The sequence below is a fragment of the Podarcis melisellensis genome (genome assembly GCF_964234715.1).
Source record: "Podarcis melisellensis genome assembly, chromosome: 1".
In the NCBI taxonomy this organism is placed as follows: Eukaryota; Metazoa; Chordata; class Lepidosauria; order Squamata; family Lacertidae; genus Podarcis; species Podarcis melisellensis.
The window spans coordinates 65,370,529-65,395,167 of NC_138528.1; the positions used below are offsets into that span (position 1 = coordinate 65,370,529).

General features: G+C 41.6%; 1 protein-coding gene across 1 annotated transcript in view; it reads left to right on the plus strand.

The window, feature by feature from the left end:
- Positions 1-24,639, plus strand: part of SPON1 (spondin 1) — a 268,015-nt gene that overhangs the window by 235,437 nt on the left and 7,939 nt on the right. The window contains exons 8-14 of the mRNA XM_081906840.1: positions 9,046-9,247; positions 16,706-16,846; positions 17,953-18,031; positions 20,770-20,952; positions 21,064-21,234; positions 21,347-21,514; positions 24,448-24,612. Coding sequence (XP_081762966.1) covers positions 9,046-9,247; positions 16,706-16,846; positions 17,953-18,031; positions 20,770-20,952; positions 21,064-21,234; positions 21,347-21,514; positions 24,448-24,612 — 1,109 coding nt within the window. The remainder of the gene's footprint in view (positions 1-9,045; positions 9,248-16,705; positions 16,847-17,952; positions 18,032-20,769; positions 20,953-21,063; positions 21,235-21,346; positions 21,515-24,447; positions 24,613-24,639) is intronic.

Here is a 24,639-nt window from a genome sequence, read left to right on the forward strand (position 1 = left end):
CCTGCAGCAGCGTTGAAGTGGCAGCAAGGCTGGGATTTCAGAGGTGCATTAACAGAGCCAATCTGTGCACCTAGTGCACCTGCACAGCCCTGATCTTGAAGCTGTCATCTCCTGCCCCAGACCACCCTTGTATCTGGCATCGACACTGCTGTTGGGAGGGCAGCGGCTCAGCACTATTCCACTGTACTTGGGAGAAGCCTACACATTCACTTAGGAAGAAAAGAATCAACACTTCATGTTGTGCCTGAGCCCATCATGTGATCCATAACTTATGAGCCCTGGCTGCTAAATGGTGCAAACTTCACCGTGAATCCAGAGCGCTTATGATTACAGCTCACTTTACCTTTGATGTCTGGATTACTATCAGGAAAATCGAATGGTCCCTGAGACGTTGGTTCGCCTTGCTATATAAAGTGTATAAAACAAGCCCAGCGAATGCTTGTGACATGCACTATTTTCTGCTTTACCAGTTAGCCTTGAATGCAGCCTAGGGTGGGCCTGCAAATCCCTCCCACTCAGCGTGATTGAAATCTGAAATGGCATCCCGGGATGTCTGGCAGTGTGTTTTCCTTTGTGCATTATAAATTATGTGGGGGAATGAAAAGCTCTGTTCATGCCGGCAGAAGAATTCCACCACTTTAACTCTTTCCTTGACCTCTGCCTTACAGCGAGAAAGGAAAGATGGACGAAGAAAAATTATTTATTGCTACAGCTCCCAAGCCTTACATTTCTATTGTTGGAGAGGTGCAGCAGGCCAGGAGAGAGTCACATGCTAATAGACTTTTCACATATCCCTAGGATTAGCTCAGGGGAAATTGCCTGACCTGTCTGTACCTCCATAAAATAGAGAGCCTTAGCTAAAAGGCACTATATTTTTGTTGACTGAATGTGAGGTTGGAAGACCTCTATATATAATACTGGCATTCAGTAAGATTACTTTGAGTGCAAAATATAAGCCCTTTCTTGTATTTTGTGGTCATCACATTCAATACTCCTCATCCCAAACTCCCCATTTTCCTTCACATTCTCTGTCAAATGCAAAGCGAGCAATTGCTCCCTGTCTGTGTATCTGCAGTGCTGTCTTACAAAGCTTTGATTCTACCACAGACTTTTTTATTTTCCTTCTCGCAGGTTGAGAGGACCCAAAGTCATCAATGTGCAGGGATTTTTTAAAATATGAAATGGAAACATGGGAGAAATGTTGGCACCCATTCTCATAGAAGAGCCTGGGAAAGTCCCATAAGCATGTGGTTCTAGATTCTCTCTCTCTCTGATATTTATAATTGATAAAATTGGTGCAGCAAAAGTGTTGTTGTTGTTTAGTCATTTAGTCGTGTCCGACTCTTCGTGACCCCATGGACCAGAGCACACCAGGCACTCCTGTCTTCCACTGCCTACGGCAGTCTAGTCACACTCATGCTGGTAGCTTCGAGAACACTGTCCAACCATCCCGTCCTCTGTTGTCCCCTTCTCCTTGTGCCCTCCATCTTTCCCAACATCAGGGTCTTTTCCAGGGAGTCTTCTCTTCTCATGAGGTGGCCAAAGTATTGGAGCCTCAGCTTCAGGATCTGTCCTTCCAGTGAGCACTCAAGGCTGATTTCCTTAAGAATGGATAGGTTTGATCTTCTCTTTGTCCATGGAGTTTTCTTGGCAGGGATACTGGAGTGGCTTGCCGGTTCCTGCTCCAGGTGGATCACATTTGGTCAAAACTCTCCACTATGACCTGTTCATCTTGCGTGCCCTGCACGGCATAGTTCATAGCTTCTCTGAGTTATTCAAGCCCTTTCGCCATGGCAAGGCAGTGATCCATGAAGGGGCAGCAAAAATATTGTGTTCTAAATAACCTCACAGGGCTATGAGAATTAAATGAGGGAAGGGGAGAACCAACTCAGTCAGATGGGTGTGGTATAAATAATAAAATTATTATTACTACTACTACTACCATGCATGCCACCTTGAGCTCCTAGTAGAAAAGGCATGATACAAGTGCAATAAATAAACAAACATTGGATTTTATCAAGAGTCCAGAAATTGTGCTCCATTGACCAACTGTGGTCTGCAAGCTTCATCCAGGTGGTCCACAGTGTCTCTGTGGACTTGTAGTTGAAGATGGGAGAATGAACACCCATTAAAGATTCATATTGATTTTAATTTGCATTGCTTCTTTCATATTGTATGTTATTGTTCAAATTCTATGGAATTCAAATCATAGTACAATAAAATACAACTTATAAAAAAATAAAATAAACAATAAAACATACAGCATATAGGTCAGCTCATCACAGTTGCTACAACAGGCAGAAAACAACCATTTAGTAGTCCACTAAGACACTCAGCTTTTTTTCAAGGCTTCTGAGCATGAGGCGTTGGGGGACTACCGCTGTTTTATTTTGTTCTGTTAATACTGTGTATACAAATCCAGTACACTGATGAATACTTGGGAGCCCCTTTGTTGAAAGACGTAGCTCATGCTTGGCCTCAGCCTCTTCCCCACCTCTAAAATAGGGATAATAATCTCACAAAGAATGAAATAGATGCTGCTTTGCTTTGGCACGGTGGTCAACGATGTAGCCCATCCTTCTTGCAGCACCACTGCTCCAGCATTAAGGGAAATGCTTGTGTAAGAGTGCTGTGGGAAATAAGAGGGGTGGTTATTAAAAAAGTGGAGTCTGTAGGAAGTCTGTCAAAACAGGCACATAATCCCGCTGGCCAAGTAAAAATGTTCAGTAAGAATGCTCAGAGTCTGAGCTTCTGTTTATTTTTTAATGGCAAGTGAGGTAGAGTTCTTGACTCAACTTTACTTGTTTAGCTTAAGATGCCCTAGGCTTGGCTTCCCTGAGGTAGTTCAGCGTACTCTCTGTTGTGCTAAAGAGCCAGAATATTTAATCAATGTTAGCAGCAGCCGTATGTTTAGTCATCTATATATCTAACCAATGACACCATAGCGGTTGGCCATCTGGCCGAGGGCGTCTTCTTCAGTCCCAAAACATTGTAAGATGAAATTTTAAACTGTGCAAGTCTCTTCTTGTGCAACAGATATGGCATGAGCATAAGATCAGGCAACCAATCTGCTGTATAGATGATGAGCAAAATAAATATAATTAATGTTAGTGGCATACTGCTACATAGTTAAAACTCCCTGGGGGAGCCGCATTTTATGACGTGCAACTTCCTTTCCTTGAAACAACTTAAAGTGGTTGGTTTCTCTTCTTCTTTTTATTCAGCAAGACACACATCAGACTGAAATGTGTAATTCTGTCCTCGTTTTCCTTCCATCTGCCACTTTCAGAATACATAATTAATGGAAGGGTTTTTTAGTGTTAAAACCGTGGCAGCTTGATTATTCTTACTGTGAAACAGTACATTTAAATTATATTACAGGATGTGATAAGACCTTGTCTTGATGATTTTATCTTCCATCTAAAAATAACAGTGCCATACTCGTGAAACGCAATGACATGGAGTTAGCTGATGTGAAGTGAGTTATTGCCTGGTTCTTTATATTTCTGGAGAGAAATGCACATCCGGTTGTATTAATAAATTGAATAATTTTTATCATTGAAACTGAGACGGAGTCTATTTTCTCACATTGTTACGGTTTTATTACTGGCACCAGCATAATGCAGAGAAGTGATGAGGCCAGCCTTGTAGAATAAATTGATTATGATTAGTTGGGATGAAGTCCATTACTATGTTTCCCGGTTCCCTGTGGCAAATGCCCTTTGCTGTTTCGTGATGCCAGCCCTGAATACAGCCAGATACGCTTTTTAATGTGGCACAGATTTCATGGGATTGTGATACAATAAAAAACCATGGGAGAGTGGAGGGCAATGCCCCTATACCTTCATAAGGAGGTGGTGTTGTTTTGACTTTTTGCTTCAGGTGCAAATGAGACACCTCTCCCCATTAATGTATTAATGTGACATAAAGAACCAGTGTTTGCATGTCATGTATATTGACTATACCATGAAACAGATTTTGACGCTTGCAAGTGTGTCAAAAAAAGTTATGCTGCTATTCTTTTATATTATTGAATTTTAGAATTGTATTTTGTTATTTTTTTGTTTGTGAGCTGCCAGGATAACACTGTTGTTGGATGTCCTAAATAAATGCTAAAAGAAAAATAAAATAAATGCTTTAAATAAAAATGAAGGATCAGGGTAGGGAACTGCCACATCGCCAGAAACTGCTGGCAGAAATGGCTGCTTAATATTGCTTCTTGGCAAAGCTGGTGCTGGGAAAAATTATTGAGGTGTATGCATGTCCAAAATCAGAAAAAGTAAATAATAATAGTGCTGCTAAAAACTTGTCTCTATTAGTGATTTTTCTTTAATAGGAAGAAACATGTATAGATGATGATGATGATGATGATGATTTAGAGGGAGATGATTAAAAAGCCTTGATAAAAGGTTGTGGTGGAGTAGCTGAGAGGAAATCCCTTCCAAATACTCATCCAGTTGACAAGAAAGAAGATTCCACCTAAACATTAGGAAGAACTTCCTGACAGTAAGAGCTGTTCAACAGTAGAATTTGCTGCCAAGGAGTGTGGTGGAGTCTCCTTCTTTGGAGGTCTTTAAGCAGAGGCTTGACAACCATATGTCAGGAGTGCTCTGATGGTGTTTCGTGCTTGGCAGGGGGTTGGACTTGATGGCCCTTGTGGTCTCTTCCAACTCTATGATTCTATGATTCCTAGCATTGTATTTCCCCCCAATACTGGACCCAGCCATTCCCCGTTTATCTCAGAAGACTATTCCAGAAAAAGCAACATGCAAACTGCAGTGCTGTGAAGATCCTAGTTCAAACACTACTGATTTCCGCAGAGTTTGCTCCATCGCAACAATTCTAAAAACCAATCTCTGCAGCCAAAAATCCCGAACCTGCTACATCGTTCGAAAATCTTTGTATTTAGTTCAATTGGTACTCTTCCATCCATCAAAGTGAAGAGACATGTTTGTTCACGGGAAGCAACAACTGAACGCTAATGGCTTGAGACATTAGAATTAAAGTGGCTGAAACACTTCAAAGAAAAGAGCAATCTTATCATAGCTGCCAGGTGATGGATGAGATGACATCAGAAGTCTTTTCATCTGTAGCAGGTATGGTGACCTATCCATCTTGCAAGTCTTGCTGCCCAGTATTGGTCACATTTTCTCCTTGGAGGCCTCTAATGAAGACACAAACAGAATTTGAACTAAGGCTATACTAGCATGCTTGACAGGGACAAAATCCAAGTTCTGTGAAGTTTTCTTCAAAAAGCTTACAGTACATATTTCTCAAAAAGAGACAATATACTTGTTTGTTACAAAGAAGCACGTGGTCAGAATTCGATTACCTTCCTTGCACTTTCTACCATTTTAAAAAAAATTACGGGTGTAATCCAAGCCGAAGAACCATAAGAAATAGTATAAGTATCACTTCAAATGATGGAAATAGAGGCATGCTGACAAGATGACACTTGTCACAAGTTGACAGAAAGCTCCATCATGGTAGTAGATGTCAAATCTGTGAGATTCTGCTGGTGTAGCAGGGGAAAGCAGTGTGTGGCAAGGGCAGATGTCAATACTGGATACACCATAGAGAAAGCCTCTTTGTTTCCTCAACTTGCCCACCAAAATGGTGTAACCCTGTGCCAGCCCTGAGGCTGGCAACATTAATGTGGGATGGAAGAAGAAAGGCCACTCCCATCTCCTGCCCCAAACACAATGAAAAGGCAGGTCAATGAGAGAGGGAATGTAAACGTATAGTAAGATTTATCTGTTCAATTCTCAATACAAAGTTAAAAGTGGACACAAATAGTTTTATTATTTACAAAAAGTTAGAAGAACTTTGAAAACTCTTAACTGTCCAGTTAGACCAATCCGCTGCAGAACAGAAGTATGTCTGAGTGCATGGTTTGTCCATACATTAGACTGCTAACATTAGCATAAATTATTCTTTTCTTAAAACTGATTTTTAAAATATTTTTTAAATATTTCAATGATATTGTTGTTGTTGTTGTTGTTACTATTAATATTATTAAATACACCACTTATATGCCAAAATCACTTTTATTATATTTTAGGACTAAATGTCTCTTTTTCAGTGATGGTGAACTTTATTAACGATGGCCTCAAATTCTACTATTAATCTCAAGCTGGCCTACTCAAAAATGTTGCATGAATGCTGAATGTTTTGTTATTCTGTGAACTGAATTATCATCTAAATGTGAATGGCTTATTGTAAGTTTCTTTAGTGCAGCAGACGAGGAATGAGGCCAGGGAAAGGCTGGCACTGCAGCAAAAGGCTGCTGAACATGCCCCCACCGCGGCACCTGGTTGGGTGGCCACCGGGGAGGCGTGAGCGCCAGCCAGGTGAGCTGGAGGCAGGGGGCAACGCCCCCTGCTGGGCGGTGCTCGGGCTCCCGCCCACAACCACTCCCCTCTCTTTCAGGGAGGAGAGTCTTTAGTTGAATAATATATTCAATAAATATTTAAGTCATCTATCTATCTATCATCTATCTATCATCTATCTATCATCTATCTATCTATCATCATAGACCATTCAAACATTTGCACACCTGTCATCAAAAATCTAACCAATTTCTTAACTTTTCTTCCTCTATGAAAGAGATTTTCATATTTCTGCCTCATATGAAGGGCACTTGAGAATTCCTCTAGACTTTTGAATTTACCTAATCATTGTGAGATGGTCAAGGGTAGTGCCTTTGTTGCTGGTTTCCCCTCAGTAAGCACCAGCACTCTGCAACATTCCTGACTGCCCACACTTTCTGAAATGGAAAAAAAAACCATGGGAGGAGTTATCCCATACATTGGTGGACCTACCTTTTCAGGGACCTGTTCTGGCGGTCCCTTCGCAACCAGCTATGAGGTCTGGGTAACCACTGTTGTCTTCTTCAATGGGGTTGTTCCATGACGGATCACCCCATGTTTCCAACATCTGTGCTACTGACTCTCAAACTTCGGGGTTGATGAAATATATACAACAACAAAAATAACCAATCTGTGTCGTGCCACTCAAATTGGCTTCCGTAGACCCAAAATTTTGAAGCAATCTGGACTAAAGTCACTTCTGGGGCCCTTCCGGGATTAGGGTCCCTGAAGCTTAAACTTCATTAGTTCCATTGTAGATCTGCACCAATTCCATGCAGAGTGCAGACCATTAGTGAAATGTTTGATAGAATGAAAGAAAGAACACTCGCAAACATCCCTCAGCAAGGTTGCATTGAACATAGGACTAAGGAGAACACTCTATTAGCAGAAGTATTTCTGCTTGCCCAATGAACCAACCTCCCCTCCCCTCTTATGCTGTTCTGGGTGTTTCCCTGACCCTCCAGATCAAATTTGGGCAGGGTAAAGGCAGGGCATGGGATGCAGGAAGAAATCACTTTGCCGGCTTTCACTGATGCAGTAATTTCGTTGAATATGGCCCTAAGGTAGGTGCAATAAAAAGCTGCATCCCACATATGAACATTTCACTGAAATTTCACTCTCCCCTTTAATAACTTTTGAGAAATTGTCAGCCCAGCACTGGTTCATATCTTATAATATGTATTGTATTCATGGGAGATTTTGTAATAAAGTAGAGATTTAGCAATGATATTTCTTTTTATTTTCTCGTGGTTTTCTTGGAATAAAGGATGCTGGATTAGAAAAGCCTTTGGTGTGATCTGTGGGGACTCTCCTCAGGCTTTGTGGAGAGCAACAGAGTTGCTGCTTTGTTCCAGGTGTCTTTCAAACTTGGAAACATATGGCAGTTCCTGTGACTCCAACATCAATAAGAGAGGTGCTGAGGAGGCAACAGAGCTCTACTCCACTGTGATCTCTTTATTTCACTGCTGCCAAGAATTTGTACCAAGAAATGGGAAACTGGCCCAGCATCTTAGGTCAATGGTGGGCCCTCTGCAAGGCTCTAGGCCTCAGTGGATGCCCTACTATGCCAAATCTTGATGTCTGCCCTACCTGTCTCCAACACCATATGGCAGAACACTTGCCACATGTCGAGAGATGACTGCGAAGGGGTAGGAAGACATCTGATGGCATAGCTATACTCCTTCCTTGAACCCTTTTGGGCCTGGTGGTTCTTGTGAGGCTGGCACAATCCTGCGTTGGCTTCAGATAACAGCACATTTTGCCTGACAGATAAGGCAGACGCCAGTTGTCACTGTTATGTTTGGCAAGAACAGGATTCTACAGCAGCACAAACCCTGTGGGATCAGGCACTGCTTATGCACATGTTAATATGGAGAAATAGTTGCAATAGTTTGGTGCCTAGAAAGGATAGTTCATCTACTGGATAGTTGGACTGCCAATCACTGAAGACCTTTGGATGTTGTTACTGAAACAACCTGATTGATTCCACATGTAACATATCCTCTACTTAAGGGAATCCTTGGCAAGACCTCAAGAATTTGGGTGTGCTGCTTATCAGTATGAATGTACTTTGGCATAAACTTGCACAATACTTGGCTACAACATTTACAAGCTAATGCTATGAATCTCACACAGGCCTGCGCATTAAAATCTAACTAATGTTACTTTTGAAAATGTTGCCAGTCTGAATGCTTTTGTTAAATCCCAGCTAAAATTGCGGTGAGAATATATGTCTTTAGAAATTACCTGCAGTTTAAACCAACATTTTGCCGCAATTAAAATAAGCCATCCTTTTGTCTCCTTTGCAAAGTGACTTAAAGCACCCGTAAAAGAATACCTGGAATGAAATAAAAGCCATTTCATTAAATGCATGTGGTTGTTTTGCTGTTGAAAAGGATATAGTATACAAAACAACAGCATTATCAAGCAGTTTGCCTTATCAATCTTTTATTGCTAAGTTTCAGGTACAGTAAGGAATTCTGCTACCTGCCACTGATCCTAAAAGCACTTTGTGGGAAGTGTTGTGTCAACTTTGGTTTGACTCTTCTCCCGGAAATGTTTTATGGCTTACAGCGCAACTCTCTTTCGCTATACTCTCACTCCATTTGGCATGCAAGCTGATATCGTCTCAAGCAGCAATATTTAGTTGAGCCATTTCCCTCTTTTTCATTTGCAGAAGAGCTGCTCCCTCTGCTGAATTTTCTGTGGACAGAACACGTCATCTGATGTCTTTCCTTACCATGCTAGGCCCCAGTCCTGACTGGAATGTAGGGCTTTCGGCTGAAGATCTCTGCACCAAAGACTGCGGATGGGTCCAGAGAGTAATTCAAGATCTGATACCGTGGGATGCTGGCACTGACAGTGGTGTTACCTATGAGGTATCATAAATATTGATGCTACTCGCTTAGAACGTGCGCTGCTTAATAGAATAGAAACATGCAGGGGCTTGTGAGAGATGTCTGCTCTAAAGGACATGGTACAAATATCAAAGATAAATAAATTAAATGTGCATGCTTGCTGTTTCTGGTCGAGTGTTGCAGCACCAGTTAGAAGCAGGGAAAGCTGGAGTGGCAGCTTCTTTTTTCCTATAGAAAGGGGGACTCTAGAAAAGATTAATGCAGGTTGTTAGTCAATATGTGTTGCCTTGTCACCCATCTTTCAAAAGTGCTAGATATCCTTGTGGGAGACTAATCAAGAAAGTATCTTGCTGTGGGCAACACCAATAAGCCCTGATATTAGAATTTCACCTCCAACATTTCTCCGATGAAAATAGGAACATCCCATTCCATAATGATAATTTTGCTATTTTTACCCCACACATCTTACAGCGCTGCCCCAGTCACTTGGGGCAGCTTCCAACATATATAAAAGAACAAATAAACATTAAAAAACTTCCCTATACAGCATTGCCTTCAGATGGCTCGGGGGGGTCAAATAACTCCATATCCTCCAACATTTCTCCAATGAAAATAAGGACATCCAAAGGAAAAGTGAGATATTCCTGGATCAAATTAGAAACTGGGATGGCTTCACTAAATTAGGGATAACCCTAGAAAATAGGGACACCTGGAGGGTCTGATACTTTGGTTTCTGTTCAGGAGTAGCATCCAAGAAATAGCAAGGGAAGAGAAAATAACATTATCACTTGTTAAATTTCTGGAGGCTTCCTTTCTGTTTGTATTGCATATCCTACTGAAGGCCTTGCCCACTGCAGTTTGAACATCCACACCACTTGGCTGCTGATTAATAACTGCTACTCTTACTTTTACATGCAGAAATAAGTTTTGCATGGAAATTAATTGTTTCTAAAATGGATTCCTAGACCAGAACTTCAAATAGTTATATAACTCACAGTATTGTTCCTGTCAAGTTCTGCCATTCTGAAATGTTTGTTTATTACACTTTATCCTGTCCTTCCTCCACACAGCTCAGGGTGACCTCTGTGGTCTCCCTGTTAACATCACAGCAGCCCTGAGACATAGGGTCAGTCCAGTCCAGATAGGTCAATCCAAGGCTGTTTTGTTCCTATGGATTAACTTTGGCAGTCATGGTTTTCCCACAGAATCCCCTTTTCCAGTGATTGCTTGCATCAGCTTCCATGGGTCCTCCATCTCTCAGGTGCCTATCATGAACCAGAAGGCACTCTGTGTCCTCACACACCATGCTTTTTCTGGATTGACCTAACCACCACTTGTACACTGCCGCTAGGTAACAGTAATGATAGTATGCAGCTGCTGGTTACATCCCCTCCAATGCTGGCTGTGAATGTACAGTCCTTATGCCAGAGTATTTGAGTGTGAGAAAATTTAAATGCAGGACTTTAACAGAAGCAGTGTGTTAGCGTAACATAAGGCAAAGAGTATCCGCTGAGTAGTGCAGGTATAATAGCTTCTGTGTAGAATCAATACATTGTAATTAAACATTGGGCAGGCTCTTGTGGAGAGAGGGAGAAAGTTGGATCTCAAATCAAAGCCCCTTTATGTAATTTTATGTGAAGAATTTCTTACTCAATTGATCAGTCTTGAGAGAATAAACATCCTATGTCCTTATCACTAGAGGAAAATATTACTACTTAATTTGCTTCTTTAAGTGGGAAATGGACAATATGCTTTGTCCATTTGATGCTTGGATGCTTCCTGGCATGTTTATTAAATATCATTATTCTTATCCAATATGGGTACATGCTGGCTCTCTGCTGAGCATACAAAAGAGTGGAAGCAGGGCATCTCATTCTTTACAATGTAGGGGGAATCTTCCATGTGTAAAAATGCCACAAAAATTGTCGTACATATATATTGATCCTCAAAAAGATATTCTGTTTCCTATAACTTTTCCAGCTAAACAAATTAGAAACTGAGTGTCTTTTTTTAATTTTAACACAAAGAATATGTTCAAAGAGTAGTAAGGGACTCTAATATTTCAGTGACAGAAGCAAGCGATTTTGAATGCAGTCTGTTGAGTATGCACTGAAAATAATTTGTTCCAATTTATGTATATCCTTGCTGAGATAACTAGTGCCATGTGCTGTTTTCTACCCAAGGCTCCTCCAGAACAGTGTAGACTTTATTTCCATGACTCACCACAGGAACTCTGCTATCTTACTGTTCTGTCATTGTATTGCTCTGTGTGGTCTTATCAAACTTCCTGCCTACTATCATTTTGTGCTGTTTAGCGGAATTATTGTTTTTCAAGCATGCTATTGCCTTCCCACTGAATGTTGTTGTTCAAGATTCCACCCCCCTCCTTCCCTGCATGTTTTTCTCATTTTATGGTTTACTATCCTGCCTCTTTTCCGAGTCCATTTCCTACCACTGATCAACAACTCCCAATTTACTATCCCGGAATTACACAAGGCATTGTTTACTTTCTTTCACGGTCATTAATGAAGATGTCAGCAGAAACCAGAACCAGCACACTTGTGAACTAGCATAACAGTTTGTCATTACCCTTTAAAACAGACCCTTGGGTCAAAAATAATGAGGACAAACCAATCTGGAAATTCATCAAAAAATAAATAAATGCAGTCGTACCTTGGTTCTCAAACAGAATCCATTCCAGAAGTCTGTTCGACTTCCGAAAATCAAGGCATGGCTTCTAATTGGCTGCAGGAACTTCCTGCACTCAATTGGAAGCCAAGGAAGCCCCATCAGTTGTTCAGCTTCCAAAAACATTTGTGAACCAGAACACTTACTTCTGGGTTTGTGGCATTCGGGAGCCAAAACGTTCGAGTTACAAGGCATTTGAAAACCAAGGCATGACTGTAGATGCATTTTCTTGTCTTAACATATCTTACTGTATCATATACTAAACAATTACATTGATGCTGGAAGCCTATTGCTCTCTAACTAATTGACTTGTTTGTATTGACTTTTGACACTGAAACAAAGTTATCATTACACAAATCCTTGAGTTGGGTTTGCTGGCTGAGTCCTATGGATTTGCAGCAGGTGACCGCATCCAGAGAGATACATCTGTATTTGTTATAATTCTACTTAACCAATCTCTGTTAGTTGTGATTGATGAGCATTTGCCAGGGTGGGGTGGCGGAAGTGTCAATCAGATTGAATTTGCCTTAAAGAGATATGTGTGTTGGGGGAGGGGGCAAGCGGCCCTATTTTATTTTATTTATTTTATTTTATTTTATTTTTAATTAAGTAGAATGCTTCCAGTAATCAATTTGGGCTTCATATAGGATGTAAATTTTAGAAATAAGAAGTTGATACAGAACCCATTTTATTATTAACAGACCATGGTGGCTGAAGGCTCTTTTTCTGCTTCAGACTTTTAAACACCCCACATTCATTTGCAATCATGTGAGACTCTCCTGACTAGGAATTGAAGGATCTGACCATTTCTATCTGTTTTAAATTTTTCTCATCTTAAATTTTTGCAACAATTTCCTAAGAAGAAACCTATGAAAATTCTTCAACATTTTTGTGTGACTTTTTCCTATTTAATGCATTTTTGTATGCAGTTTTCACTAATGAGCACATTTTTGCAAGTGATTTCTCCCAATATAGTGCATTTGTGTGTGTTACTTTCACTACTATATTCATTTTTATGCACTTTTGCCCCTAGTATATGCATTCCTGTGACATTGTTTGGTAGAAGAATGGCATCACAAAATTCAGAAAAGGGTGAATTTTGAAAGAGGGCTGTGTTTCCATTCTCATATTGTTATGGAAATTCAGGGTGTTCTGTCCCACCCCACCCCACCCCACAACCCTAATATGGAAAGTGGGGATTAAATGGGAACTGAATCAAATTTCTTCCCCTTCCCTACTTCAAATACAGACTTCAAGTCTGGCATCACTTTCCAGAATGCCCATGTATGTGGCCACATGACACAATGGGCATTCTAGGAAGTGCTGTCAGGTGGAAGCCTTTGCGAAAAGAGTTCTGCACTCCTGCAAGTGTAAGTGACAGTCTTTGAGGTGTTAAGAGCAACCATCCTGCCCCACAAAATTTCAGAAAAATTATCCCATTCTGCATGAAAGAGGCCAGGGTTGGGACACCTCTTCTGTAAGGAGCAAAGGGTTTCATGAGAATAATAGGTGCAGTTCAGCACAGTTGGTTATTGCCTATATAATGGTGAAATACAGTCCTGATAATCTTCTGTTGTTCTTTTTGATTCCACGATGTAAATCAGTCCACTTGCTTATCCATCCAGTTTCTTGAAATAAAATCCAGCTGCATATTGCTTGTCTTCTGACAATTCTGTGGAATGGGGTGGGTTTTTTTAAAAACTGACTGCCGAACTAATAAAAACAGTAAAAATTATCTGTCGTAGAAATAAAAAAGCCCGCTGCAGGTTCCTAGTGGAGGAGTCTGAGCTGATCGTGGCAGCAAAGCCTTTAGCCAGATATTTCTCATAGTTTCCTAGACAAAGCAAAGGGTCCCTGTTCTTTATGTGCTTCTGCCACCTGCCTGCATGCTATGGTCATGCTGCAAAAGAGACTTTTAAGAAAGCTTGCAATGCCAAACATCTGGAGTTATAGAATGAGCAGAAGCTAAATGATAAAAGCCAATTTATAGTATATATTCAGGTGGATCTCCCCCCCCCCCCCCATTGTGCTTTAAAATTGTGGGATTTTTAAAAAATGGCTATGGTTTTTAAAGGAAATTGTGGCCTTATGAGGCACACACAGCTTCTCTGTTCAGTTTTCTGCCCCTGTTCTCAAGCCTCACTCCCATTAGCTTTGCCTCCACGGTACCATTTCCTGTAGCCGTTACCTTCCCCCCACCCAGCCTCGCCAACGCTGGAAACTAGAGCATGGCAAAAAATAAGGGGGGCTGTGAGACAACCAAAAGGGAAGAATTGCACTGGAATTTCTTCAAACAGCAAGCTCCTTTTGAAGACAATTCTAATGCTATTATACGGGGGATCTGGGATGGTTCCTTTTTTTTGCGGTGAAGGAATGGAGAATGAGAAAGAGAATGAATAGATGAATACTGTATGTGTCTGCATGTTTACAGGTGTGTGTGTGTGTGTGTGTGTGTGTGTGTGTGTGTTAGCATGAATGAGGTGTGTATGTGGCTTTGGCCCCACCTACTTCTGGTTTGGCCACCTGGCACAGAGCCTTGAGAAAGTTTCCAAGGGTATGTGGCTCTTTTGCCAACAAAAATGTTTCTGTAGACTACCTGCACATTTCATCCACTTCTGTTGAAAGGGTGGGGGATATACAGTGGTACCTCAGGTTACATACGCTTCAGGTTACAGACTCCGCTAACCCAGAAATAGTGCTTCAGGTTAAGAACTTTGCTTCAGGATGAGAACAAAAATTGTGCTCCGGCGGCACGGCAGCAGCAGGAGGCCCCATTAGCTAAAATGGTGCTTCAGGTTAAGAACAGTTTCAGGTTAAGAATGGACCTCCGGAACGAATTAAGTACTTAATCATTAAGTACTGTAACCATTATTTTATTTCCCAATACTGAAGGCAGTGGTAGTGAATGGAGCAGACTCAGTTGGACCCTGATCAGAATCAGGCAGCCTATGAAGCACGGAGACCAAGGAAGGTTGTTCTTGCTGAAGAGCTAAATTGGGGTTTGAAATGAATCTTGTGGTCAGTGCATGCCCCTACTATTTGGACCACGGGTCTGGCTCAGTATAAGCAGCTCGCGATATTATTTCTAATTCAGAAAACACTGAATAGACAACAATATCACATAGAGTCTTTGCTTAAATGAAGAAGAAATGAGTGAACAAATCTGGGTGGGAGAGAGGTTAAATCTGGGTGGGAGAGAGGTTGTTGAGTATCTGATATATGAGTGTTGGGTTGCACTCAGCTTGAGCTGTACTAAAAGACTAGCAAGAATTTGTTTGCTGTGGATCAGAATTTAAAATATGCACATGCAAACAAGTAACAACTAGGTTTGGATTGACAGACTCATCCCCAAATCTGGATGCCATATGGACAAAAAGTCCAAGCTATTCAAGAATCCAATTTAGTCTAGTTGGTTATCATTTTTACAGGAGTTTGTATGGGTGTCCTACTCTAACGAGTGTGCCTTGAAATAAAAAGTAGGGACTAGGTTTCTGCCTAATATTACATTTATTCATCCATTAATATACAGTTGAAATACCTTCTCTATTGTCATTTCAGTGGAGTTGTGTTTATTTAAAACTTTAGGGCATCCATACTAAGTTTTCATTGCTGACTTTTCCAGGAGCCACAAAAGAAGGGCAAAAGTCTCAAGAGGAATAGGTGGGAGAACTGAAATTGGGATGGCAAATGAAAGCTCTTGCCATTCTGTTTGAACTTTGCCTTTTATGTCAAAGTGTAAGGTAGAACAAGCAAGCGAGATTTTTTTATTTTTTATTTTAAGTACAGTGCAAGAACTTGCTTTAGTCTGTAGATCAGTCAACCCGAAGTCATTGTGTAAACTGGAAATGATTTATGAGTACTGGCAGACAGAGTTCATGGACACACGCTAGGAGTCAACACGTTTTCTGAGATATTCAATTTTTTGTATTAAATATTTACCTTCCTGAATATGTATGAGAGCAGTTAATGAGAAATGTGCAAGTGTAGGCAAAGTTAGGATTTGAATAGACTGCCCTGTTTATTTTCTGGCTATATTGATTTTTAGTTTTAGTAAGGTGCTAGGGTCGCACAACCTTTTGTGCAGTTGATGTCTTGAAATAGTTGAGTGCAGCAATATTTGTTAGGGAATACGGACATCCAATATGTATTTATGCTCAAATTTTGAAGTGTTTTTTTTATTTTTACAGAAATGTGGAAACGGAAGATGGGGTGGGTTTGTAGAAGTCATCCATGCTTTCTAATTGAATTTGTAGGTTTTATAAGGCAATGCCTATTACAATTCTGGTGACTTTTCTGCTTTAATTTTTTTGTTCTGGTATTGCTGCTGTCAAACTAGTTCATATTGTAATTTGATTTGATTCCATATTTTTATAGAGTATTTGCTGTGAGTGACTCTTACTTTGGGGCTGAAGACACAAAATATATAAATTAATGTGCTCCTAGTTTGTCTTCATTTTAGCTTCAGGCTGTTGTTTTTAATTTATTAATTGTCTTTTATACAGTCTTCAAGAGACAATGTACAAGAAAAACTGCCAGAAAACCCAGTTTTTAAGAAACAGCAGGTGCATTTTTTAAAAAAGAAACCTAAAACCATAAAAAATAGACAGTCATGACAAATATATACTCATGATAAAGAGTTCAGAATCTGAGGTCAGTTGTAATGGAAGTAGTGTACAACTGAAAACTTTTCAGAGTACTTCTTGATTCTAGTGCTATTCTATTTTGTGTCCACTATTCACTGTGACATTTTTTATAACGGGTTTCTTCTATATCTATATCTTTCTGCTGCAGTCACCCAACAAACCAACAGTACCTCAAGAGAAGATAAGGCCTCTCACCAGCCTCGACCACCCCCAGAGTCCCTTTTATGACCCAGAAGGAGGATCCATTAAGTCAGTAGCCAGAGTTGTCATTGAAAGGATTGCACGGAAGGTATGGCATTCCTAACAGCAATACAAATTGAATGGGGTGGTGGATAAATCTAATAATAAAGCTGTAACATAGAACTACTTTGTTCATTACTAGATTTTTCAAGTAATGCATAACAAGCATCAAAGAGAAGCTATGAATTGGTCTTCCTGTCTATGTTGTGTCAGTGGAGACATGAGGGTCCCAATCTCGTAATCATGGTTAAGTGACTGAGAGGGAGCTACGAGTTCATACAGTGACTCTCCAGAGTGCCCAACTGAGCAAATTCGCTACCTTTCACTTTAATCACAGTTAAGGGATGCCTTGGCCCCTATCAGTTTGCTTGAGAGGATGACCACTTCTTGCGGTACGTTTCCGAGCACAATTCAAAGTGCTGGTGTTGACCTTTAAAGCCCTAAACGGCCTCAGTCCAGTATATCTGAAGGAGCGTCTCCACCCCCATCGTTCTGCCCGGATGCTGGGGTCCAGTGCCGAGGGCCTTCTGGCGGTTCCCTCATTGCGAGAAGCAAAGCTACAGGGAACCAGGCAGAGGGCCTTCTCGGTAGCGGCGCCCGCCCTGTGGAACGCCCTCCCATCAGATGTCAAAGCGATAAATAACTACCTGACATTCAGAAGACATCTTAAGGCAGCCCTGTTCAGGGAAGTTTTTAATGTGTGATTTTAGTGTATTTTTGGTCTCTGTGGAAGCCGCCCAGAGTGGCTGGGGAAACCCAGCCAGATGCTAGCATTATGACTAATTAGATCATCACGTTGGATGTTTTCCCACCTTGCCAGCATTTTAAACCACACTTGCCTTTTACAAAATTCCCCTTTGCATCTTAGCTTGCCATTTCCGACTCCTATTTGAAAACTTCTCCAGAGAGAAGTTTCAGCAGCTTTCATTCTTCAGAAGAGAGGCCTAGGTACCCTTGAGGCTTTAGCTTCCTGGGCTATTTCACAAGACTTACATTTTAAAAAGGACCTCATGACTTCACTAGGCCTTCGCTAGGTTACACTCCAGGGACACAGATCTTGTTTGTGCGTATTCAGGCAGCTGATTTTCCATTCCAGCGCCTGCAACTGCATGGTTTCCTCTGCCAATTTAAACACTTGAAAATGTTTCTTTGCAGGGAGAGCAGTGCAATATTGTCCCCGATAACGTTGATGACATTGTTGCAGATCTTGCCGCAGAAGCTCCGGAAGATGAAGGTACCTTTTAATTATGTTCTATTTGCACAAGTTTGTGTTTTGCTTCATCCTCCAGTGCTGCTACTCTATATTTCACGCCTACTGCATTATTATTAGGACAGTATTAAAAACAGGAAGGGGGAAAAACAATTTGCTTACCCATTTGTGGTTGGAGCGAGCATCATTACTTAATAAACACCCACAGTGATGGTGTCAGCAGGCAGAATTTTTTGGAATTGAAAGCAGCACTATACTAATTTAGAAGAAGCCTAATCCCACTGACTTTATTATCCTTCACTGGGTTGGTCTTCGTCAGGCTCTACTATTTTCCTCATCTAACTGCTCTTCTTTATTAACGATTGTGTTTGTCTATGAGGACAGGCTGCCCTTGTAAGCCTATAATATGTGTAGAATTCAAATGAGAGCAGAAATGATTCAGCCATATGCACTAGTATCTTAAATCGAGTATCGTAGAGATTATGGAGTTTGTTTTCAAAAGTAAAAAAGGGTGTTATCTCTTAAATTCAAAAGTTAATTGCCTCATTGTCATTTGTGCCTTTTTTCTATTTTTGTCTAAGATGCAAGCAATTTCTGTGGGTTCTTTTCCTTTGAAAACTCATTAGAATTGCACATTTACAAGCCTATATTTCAGAATTGCTTGTAGAGCAGGTTGCCTTTTAAAAAAACTTAAATATCTGAATGACTTTGGCCATCGTCTGACTGTGTGACTTCTCAGTACTGCCCTTTTTATCTGGTCCAGAAGCTTCAACTAGTGCAAAATGCAGTGACCAGACTGCTTAGAGGAGCAGGTTGCTGGCAACATGTTGCTCCAGTGCTGAGAGAATTGCACTAGTTGCCAATTTGATACTAAGCCAGGTAGGACGCAGGTGGCACTGTGGTCTAAACCACCGAGCCTCTTGGGCTTGCTGATTAGAAGGCTGGCAGTTCAAATCCCCATGACAGGGTGAGCTCCCGTTGCTCTGTCCAAGCTCCTGCCAACCTAGCAGTTTGAAAGCATGCCAGTGCAAGTAGATAAATAGGTACCACTGCGGTGGGAAGGTAAACGGCATTTCCATGCACTCTGGCTTCCATCAAGGTGCTCTGTTGCGCCAGAAGCAGTTTAGTCATGCTGGCCCCATGACCTGGAAAGCTGTCTTTGGACAAACGCCGGCTCCCTCAGCCTGAAAGCGAGATGAGCAACACAACCCCATAGTAACCTTTGACTGGACTTAACAGTCCAGGTGTTCTTTACCTTTACTAGGCCAGGTCCAAGGTTTTAGTGTTAATCCACGAAGCCCTAAACAACTTGAACCCAAAATGTCTTAAGGACCATCTGAACCCTACCTTGATCACTGAGATCTTCTGCTGGGGCACTTCTGGTGGTTCCTCACACACTACTGAAGTTCAGTTGGACTTTCCTATGGTATTGAACTTGTAGTGGGGCAGCCCCTGTGCTGCAGAACACCTTGCTGTGTAGAAGGTCCAGCAGGAATCATCTCAGCCGTTTTTCAGACAGCATCTGAAAACTGTCTTGTAAAGAAGAAGAAGAAGAAGAAGAAGAGTTTGGATTTGATATCCCGCCTTTCACTCCCCTTCAGGAGTCTCAAAGCGGCTAACATTCTCCTTTCCCTTCCTCCCCCACAACAAACACTCTGTGAGGTGAGTGGGGCTGAGAGACTTCACAGAAGTGTGACTAGCCCAAGGTCACCCAGCAGCTGCATGTGGAGGAGCGGAGACTTGAACCCGGTTCCCCAGATTACAAGACTACCGCTCTTAACCACTACACCATACTGGCTAGCCTTGGGAATCTGATTTTCTTTTTCAATCAACTGATGTTCCTAATGATATTTTCACTGGTGTTTTTACTGAATTTATTATAATCTTGCATACTGCCTTGTTATACTTTTGTGAAAGTGTGGATTATAAACACTTCAATCAAGAAATAAATGAAGTGAAATTCTGCCCGTCCCATCTTCTTTAGCACCATGCTGCAACTGCTGACTTGTCCTGTACTGTTTGGAGTATGGAGCAGCATAACAGGAAATAGCTGCTGAAAGGCAGACTAAACAGGAAGATTTTTCATTAAATTCTACTGGAAGATGTTCTGGCTTATCCATTACTGCGGAATAGCCACTTAATATGCTTCTTTATGCAGTCTTCTAGTTGTCTTCAAAGCTGTGAACTGACACGCAGAATAAGTGAGCAACATGGCACACCAGGCAACTCAAAAAGTGGTAGAAAAGAGCATGGCTGTCATTCCATATGGAAGGATGCTTTGTAGAGATGCACCTCATTTCTTCCTGCAGAAAGTACCAGCTTCAATCCCTGGCATACCCAGTGAAATGATATTGCATTAGGAGGCATGTAGAAGAGTTTTGTTTTTGTTTTTAAAACCCCTTGACCTATTTGAGCAGGATAGTTTGATTGGCTGGCAATGTTACACTGAAAACGTGTGTGTGTTTGCATGCAAAATAATTTGAGCGGCTTGTCTAAGATGCTCTGTGAGCACCTGTGTACATAGCTGAGAAAGCCAGATAGCCTATGGCAAGAAGTGTTCAGAAATGAACGAGATATGAGAAGATAAAGAAAACAGAAGGCACAATAGATAAACGGGGGTATCGGCGAAATTCATCCCTAGGCTTGTTTGTTCTATGGAAAGTCATTTGTGATGGTGGTGACTGTCTTAATATCCTATGGCAGTGAGTTCCATAGGGTAATTATTATGCACCATGTGAGTAACTGTTTCTTTTTGCTTTTAGACGACACTCCAGAAACCTGCATCTATTCCAACTGGTCCCCGTGGTCAGCCTGTAGCTCTTCCACCTGTGAAAAGGGCAAGCGGATGAGGCAGAGGATGCTCAAAGCTCAACTTGACCTCAGTGTGCCTTGCCCAGAAACGCAGGACTTTCAGCCATGCATGGGCCCAGGCTGCAGTGATGAAGGTAGGAAAGAGAAGAAGGGTGTGTGTGAGATAAAGGTATGCTTCTCTTCCCACCCACCCCACATCCAGGTGAGACTTAGAAAAGAAATGGCAATTGTATTCTATATTTTAGACGGCTCCACATGTATGATGTCTGAGTGGATAACGTGGTCCCCCTGCAGCGTCTCTTGTGGCATGGGAATGCGGTCGCGAGAAAGATATGTGAAGCAGTTCCCCGACGATGGCTCAATATGCAAAGTACCCACAGAAGAGACCGAGAAGTGCATTGTGAATGAGGAGTGCTGTAAGTATTTGATTTAGCTTACCTCGCTGAATCAGCATAAGAGCTGCCTGTGATCCCTCTATTAAACGAGTGCCAGTAGACTGATCTTCTTTCTGCCTATTGTTATCAATAGCTCCTAGCACCTGCCTGGTGACGGAATGGGGGGAGTGGGATGAATGCAGTGCCAGCTGTGGGATGGGAATGAAGAAACGGCACCGGATGATCAAGATGACCCCAGCAGACGGATCCATGTGCAAGGCAGAAACCACGGAAGCCGAGAAATGCATGATGCCCGAATGCCGTAAGTATCCGAGATTCACCCAATCACTGTGTGGGAAAGTAGCATGTCTCCCCGCCTTGAGATGTGGCTCAACCACAGCTTGTTATACTCAGAGACAAGCAAATTTGCAGGTGGAATAAAGAATGCACCCTCACTGGGCAGGTAACTGAGCTGATGCTTCTCACGTAGCCATGTGGCTTAAAGTTAGGGAGGGATGAACTGGCCTGTTTTGGGTACGTGCCCCTTTCACATATTTTTACTCATAATTCTATCCCATTTCCACATTAATCTTCAATATTAAAAGATCATCTCAAACTACATATTAAAAATTATGAGAACAATTCTCTTAAAACGTATGTATTTAAACTGTGACACACACCCCATCTTCAAATTATGTATTAAATGCATACTGTATCACAATATTCAGAGAGGTTCAAAGTCAGCAGATGGCTAACATCTGCCCTATGTGTTAGTCCAGGTCCTTTTCCATAAGGATTTGCAAAGACTTCAGCATCCGAAGCTGCCTGGGCATTGGGGATGTGCTTTCTCTTTTCTCTAAAGTCTAAACTACTTTAAATAGCTATTGCAACATCCTACAAAATTCCTTTGTCTTTTGATGATTAATCCCATTTGTTTGGCAGCTTTAAAGCTTCAAATGCAAAACCTGCCATTATTGACTTCGTCTCTCTTTTCTTGGGCTGCACAAAAGAGCACTTGTTTCAGATGGAAAGTTATGTGATTCATTTCGGCAAAGCCACCTTTAATAGTATTAGCAGGGAGGTGGCATATGATTATAGAGTGCACTTAAGTAAAATATACCACTTTAACTCAGATTTGAAGTCAAGTCTGTAACGTGACGTATGCTGGATATTCTTAATCTAGGCGTTCTTTTTCTACATCACTATCTTCAGATAATTTCCTTGGCCAGGAAGATTATGGGCTGTGGTTTGAATGCAACCCCAGGGTGTTTGACCCACAGTGCCACCTGTTACACCTGAAATGGTGCAACTAACTCCACTACCCCATTCTGCTGCATTTTTATACCTGCCCTCTAATCCTAGACTAGGGCAGGGCAGATAGAAGGGTAAACAACCTTTATGATGAAGAAGTCAGGCCCTGGGCAACAGGGCTGAAATATGGAGGGATCCAGAGAAATGAGGGCAAGGGGAACTGGCCAGAAGGATGAGACTGATAGGCAAAAATAACCCCCAGAATCCCCTGAAACAGATAAGGAATAGGCTGAACAGATGAGGAGGTTCACATGAGCAGGATCTGCAGGGGTAAGGTACTGATTTGAAATAGCCTTCCAGATCTCTATTTTGGAAAACCATTTGCTTCTGATTTCTTCTGCGGCCAAAATTATTCACCTTGTAGAATCAATATTCATCTCAGTTATGTTCATCTGACCACGGTATGAAAAAAACCCCCATCAGCTATACATCTATAGGACTGCTCCTGCCTGTTTTATAGGTTTTGGCTGGCTCTCGTGCATATATTAATGGGACCATAAATCAGTTCACTAGATACAAAATTGCATTTCCCCATGTATGGACCATTTCATACAACATTGGCCTGAAGACTCAAGTCAAAAGGAGAGCTCCACGCAGAATAATCATGCATTAAACATATGCTGCAGAATATAGCCTTCAAATTCTTATTCTTAAGTATGTACAGGCACACGCTAATACGTAATGTACAAAATGGCTCTGAGGCTAACCTTAATTAGTATCTCTCAAGCCTCTCCTGTCACTGTGATTTATGTACTCAGTCCAGTGAACCTTTGCATGTTATGAAATCACCCATAAATCAGTCTAATGTGAGGTCTCAATGGATTGACTTCAAGTCTTGTAAAAGAATAAACAGCACCATTGGGTGGCTGGAGGACTAGCCATCTCCAGGCTATAAAAATCATCAGGGAGTGCAAGCAGCTGTGTGCCACCTCCATCATGCCAGTCACCCTTGTTTACTGCTTTTACACATCATGAAACCAGCCCCAGGAAACCGTAGTGGTGTGAACTGATGCTGACCTGACTTTACGAGGTGTGAAAATATCCATTGTCTCAGGCTCCATTCCCTGCCTAGCCAGTGTCACTTTAACTCTGGACTTTGTTCTCCCCAGTTCACTCTCTTGACTGAATTATTCCTGGATTTCCCTCACCCCGTTCTCTTGGTACATTTTCTCATTGGCACATGTAACAATTTCCTTCAAGAAGGCCTAACAAATACCACATTCTAGCATGGGTGAATGAATTCATTTGACCTGACTTTAGAAAAATAATCATTTCAGGTTTCATGAGATACATTCAAAATCACAACAAAGAGCCATAGATGCATCTTTATTGATATAACACTATTAGCATCTGGGAGCACCAAACTATCCAAAATGATTTTTTTAAAGCTTTTTTTGGGGGGACACTAATCTTGGGGCCCCTAAATCAATGTATAAGTATCTACAAAGGTATCTTGCTTCATCTCCTCCTTACTGAAGCTGCATTGTAGAGTAAACATACCATGCTGTGCCAGTTTTCTCAGGGCACATGTAGAGTTCCAGTTGAACTGAGCTTCTTGGCAAAAGCAGCTGCCATTTAAATTGGAGAAATAGCACAGGGGAGATGGGTTAACTCTGTCCCCGGAGCCAATTCAGCCCTGAGCCTATTCAGAGAGAGGAAAGACTGCTCCCAAGATGGAAAAAAGAGAGACTGGGGGAGCTGATTGCAATTTCTCATTTGCCCCACAAGTGAGAAAGATGGGGTGATGGGGTCACTGGTGTTTGCACCCTGGTAGTCAATATGGATTTGAGCCAACAAGGGTCCTCCTCCATTGCAAGATCCTCCCACAGTACCAATCCTGTCTTTACCAAGTGGCCCTGTCCCCCAGCTTTTTCCAAATGGCTGGACAACACTTTGAAATTAAACCCTGGCTGTGAGCTAGTCAATCTTTATCCTTTGCACTAGATACCATTCCCTGTATGCTGTCTCCTTGGTCTGAATGGAGTGACTGCAGTGTAACATGTGGGAAGGGGATGAGGACCCGACAGAGAATGCTGAAATCTGCAGCAGAGCTTGGAGACTGCAATGAGGAGCTGGAGCAAGTAGAAAAGTGCATGCTGCCCGAGTGCCGTAAGTACCGATGTCTGGAGTCTGAAG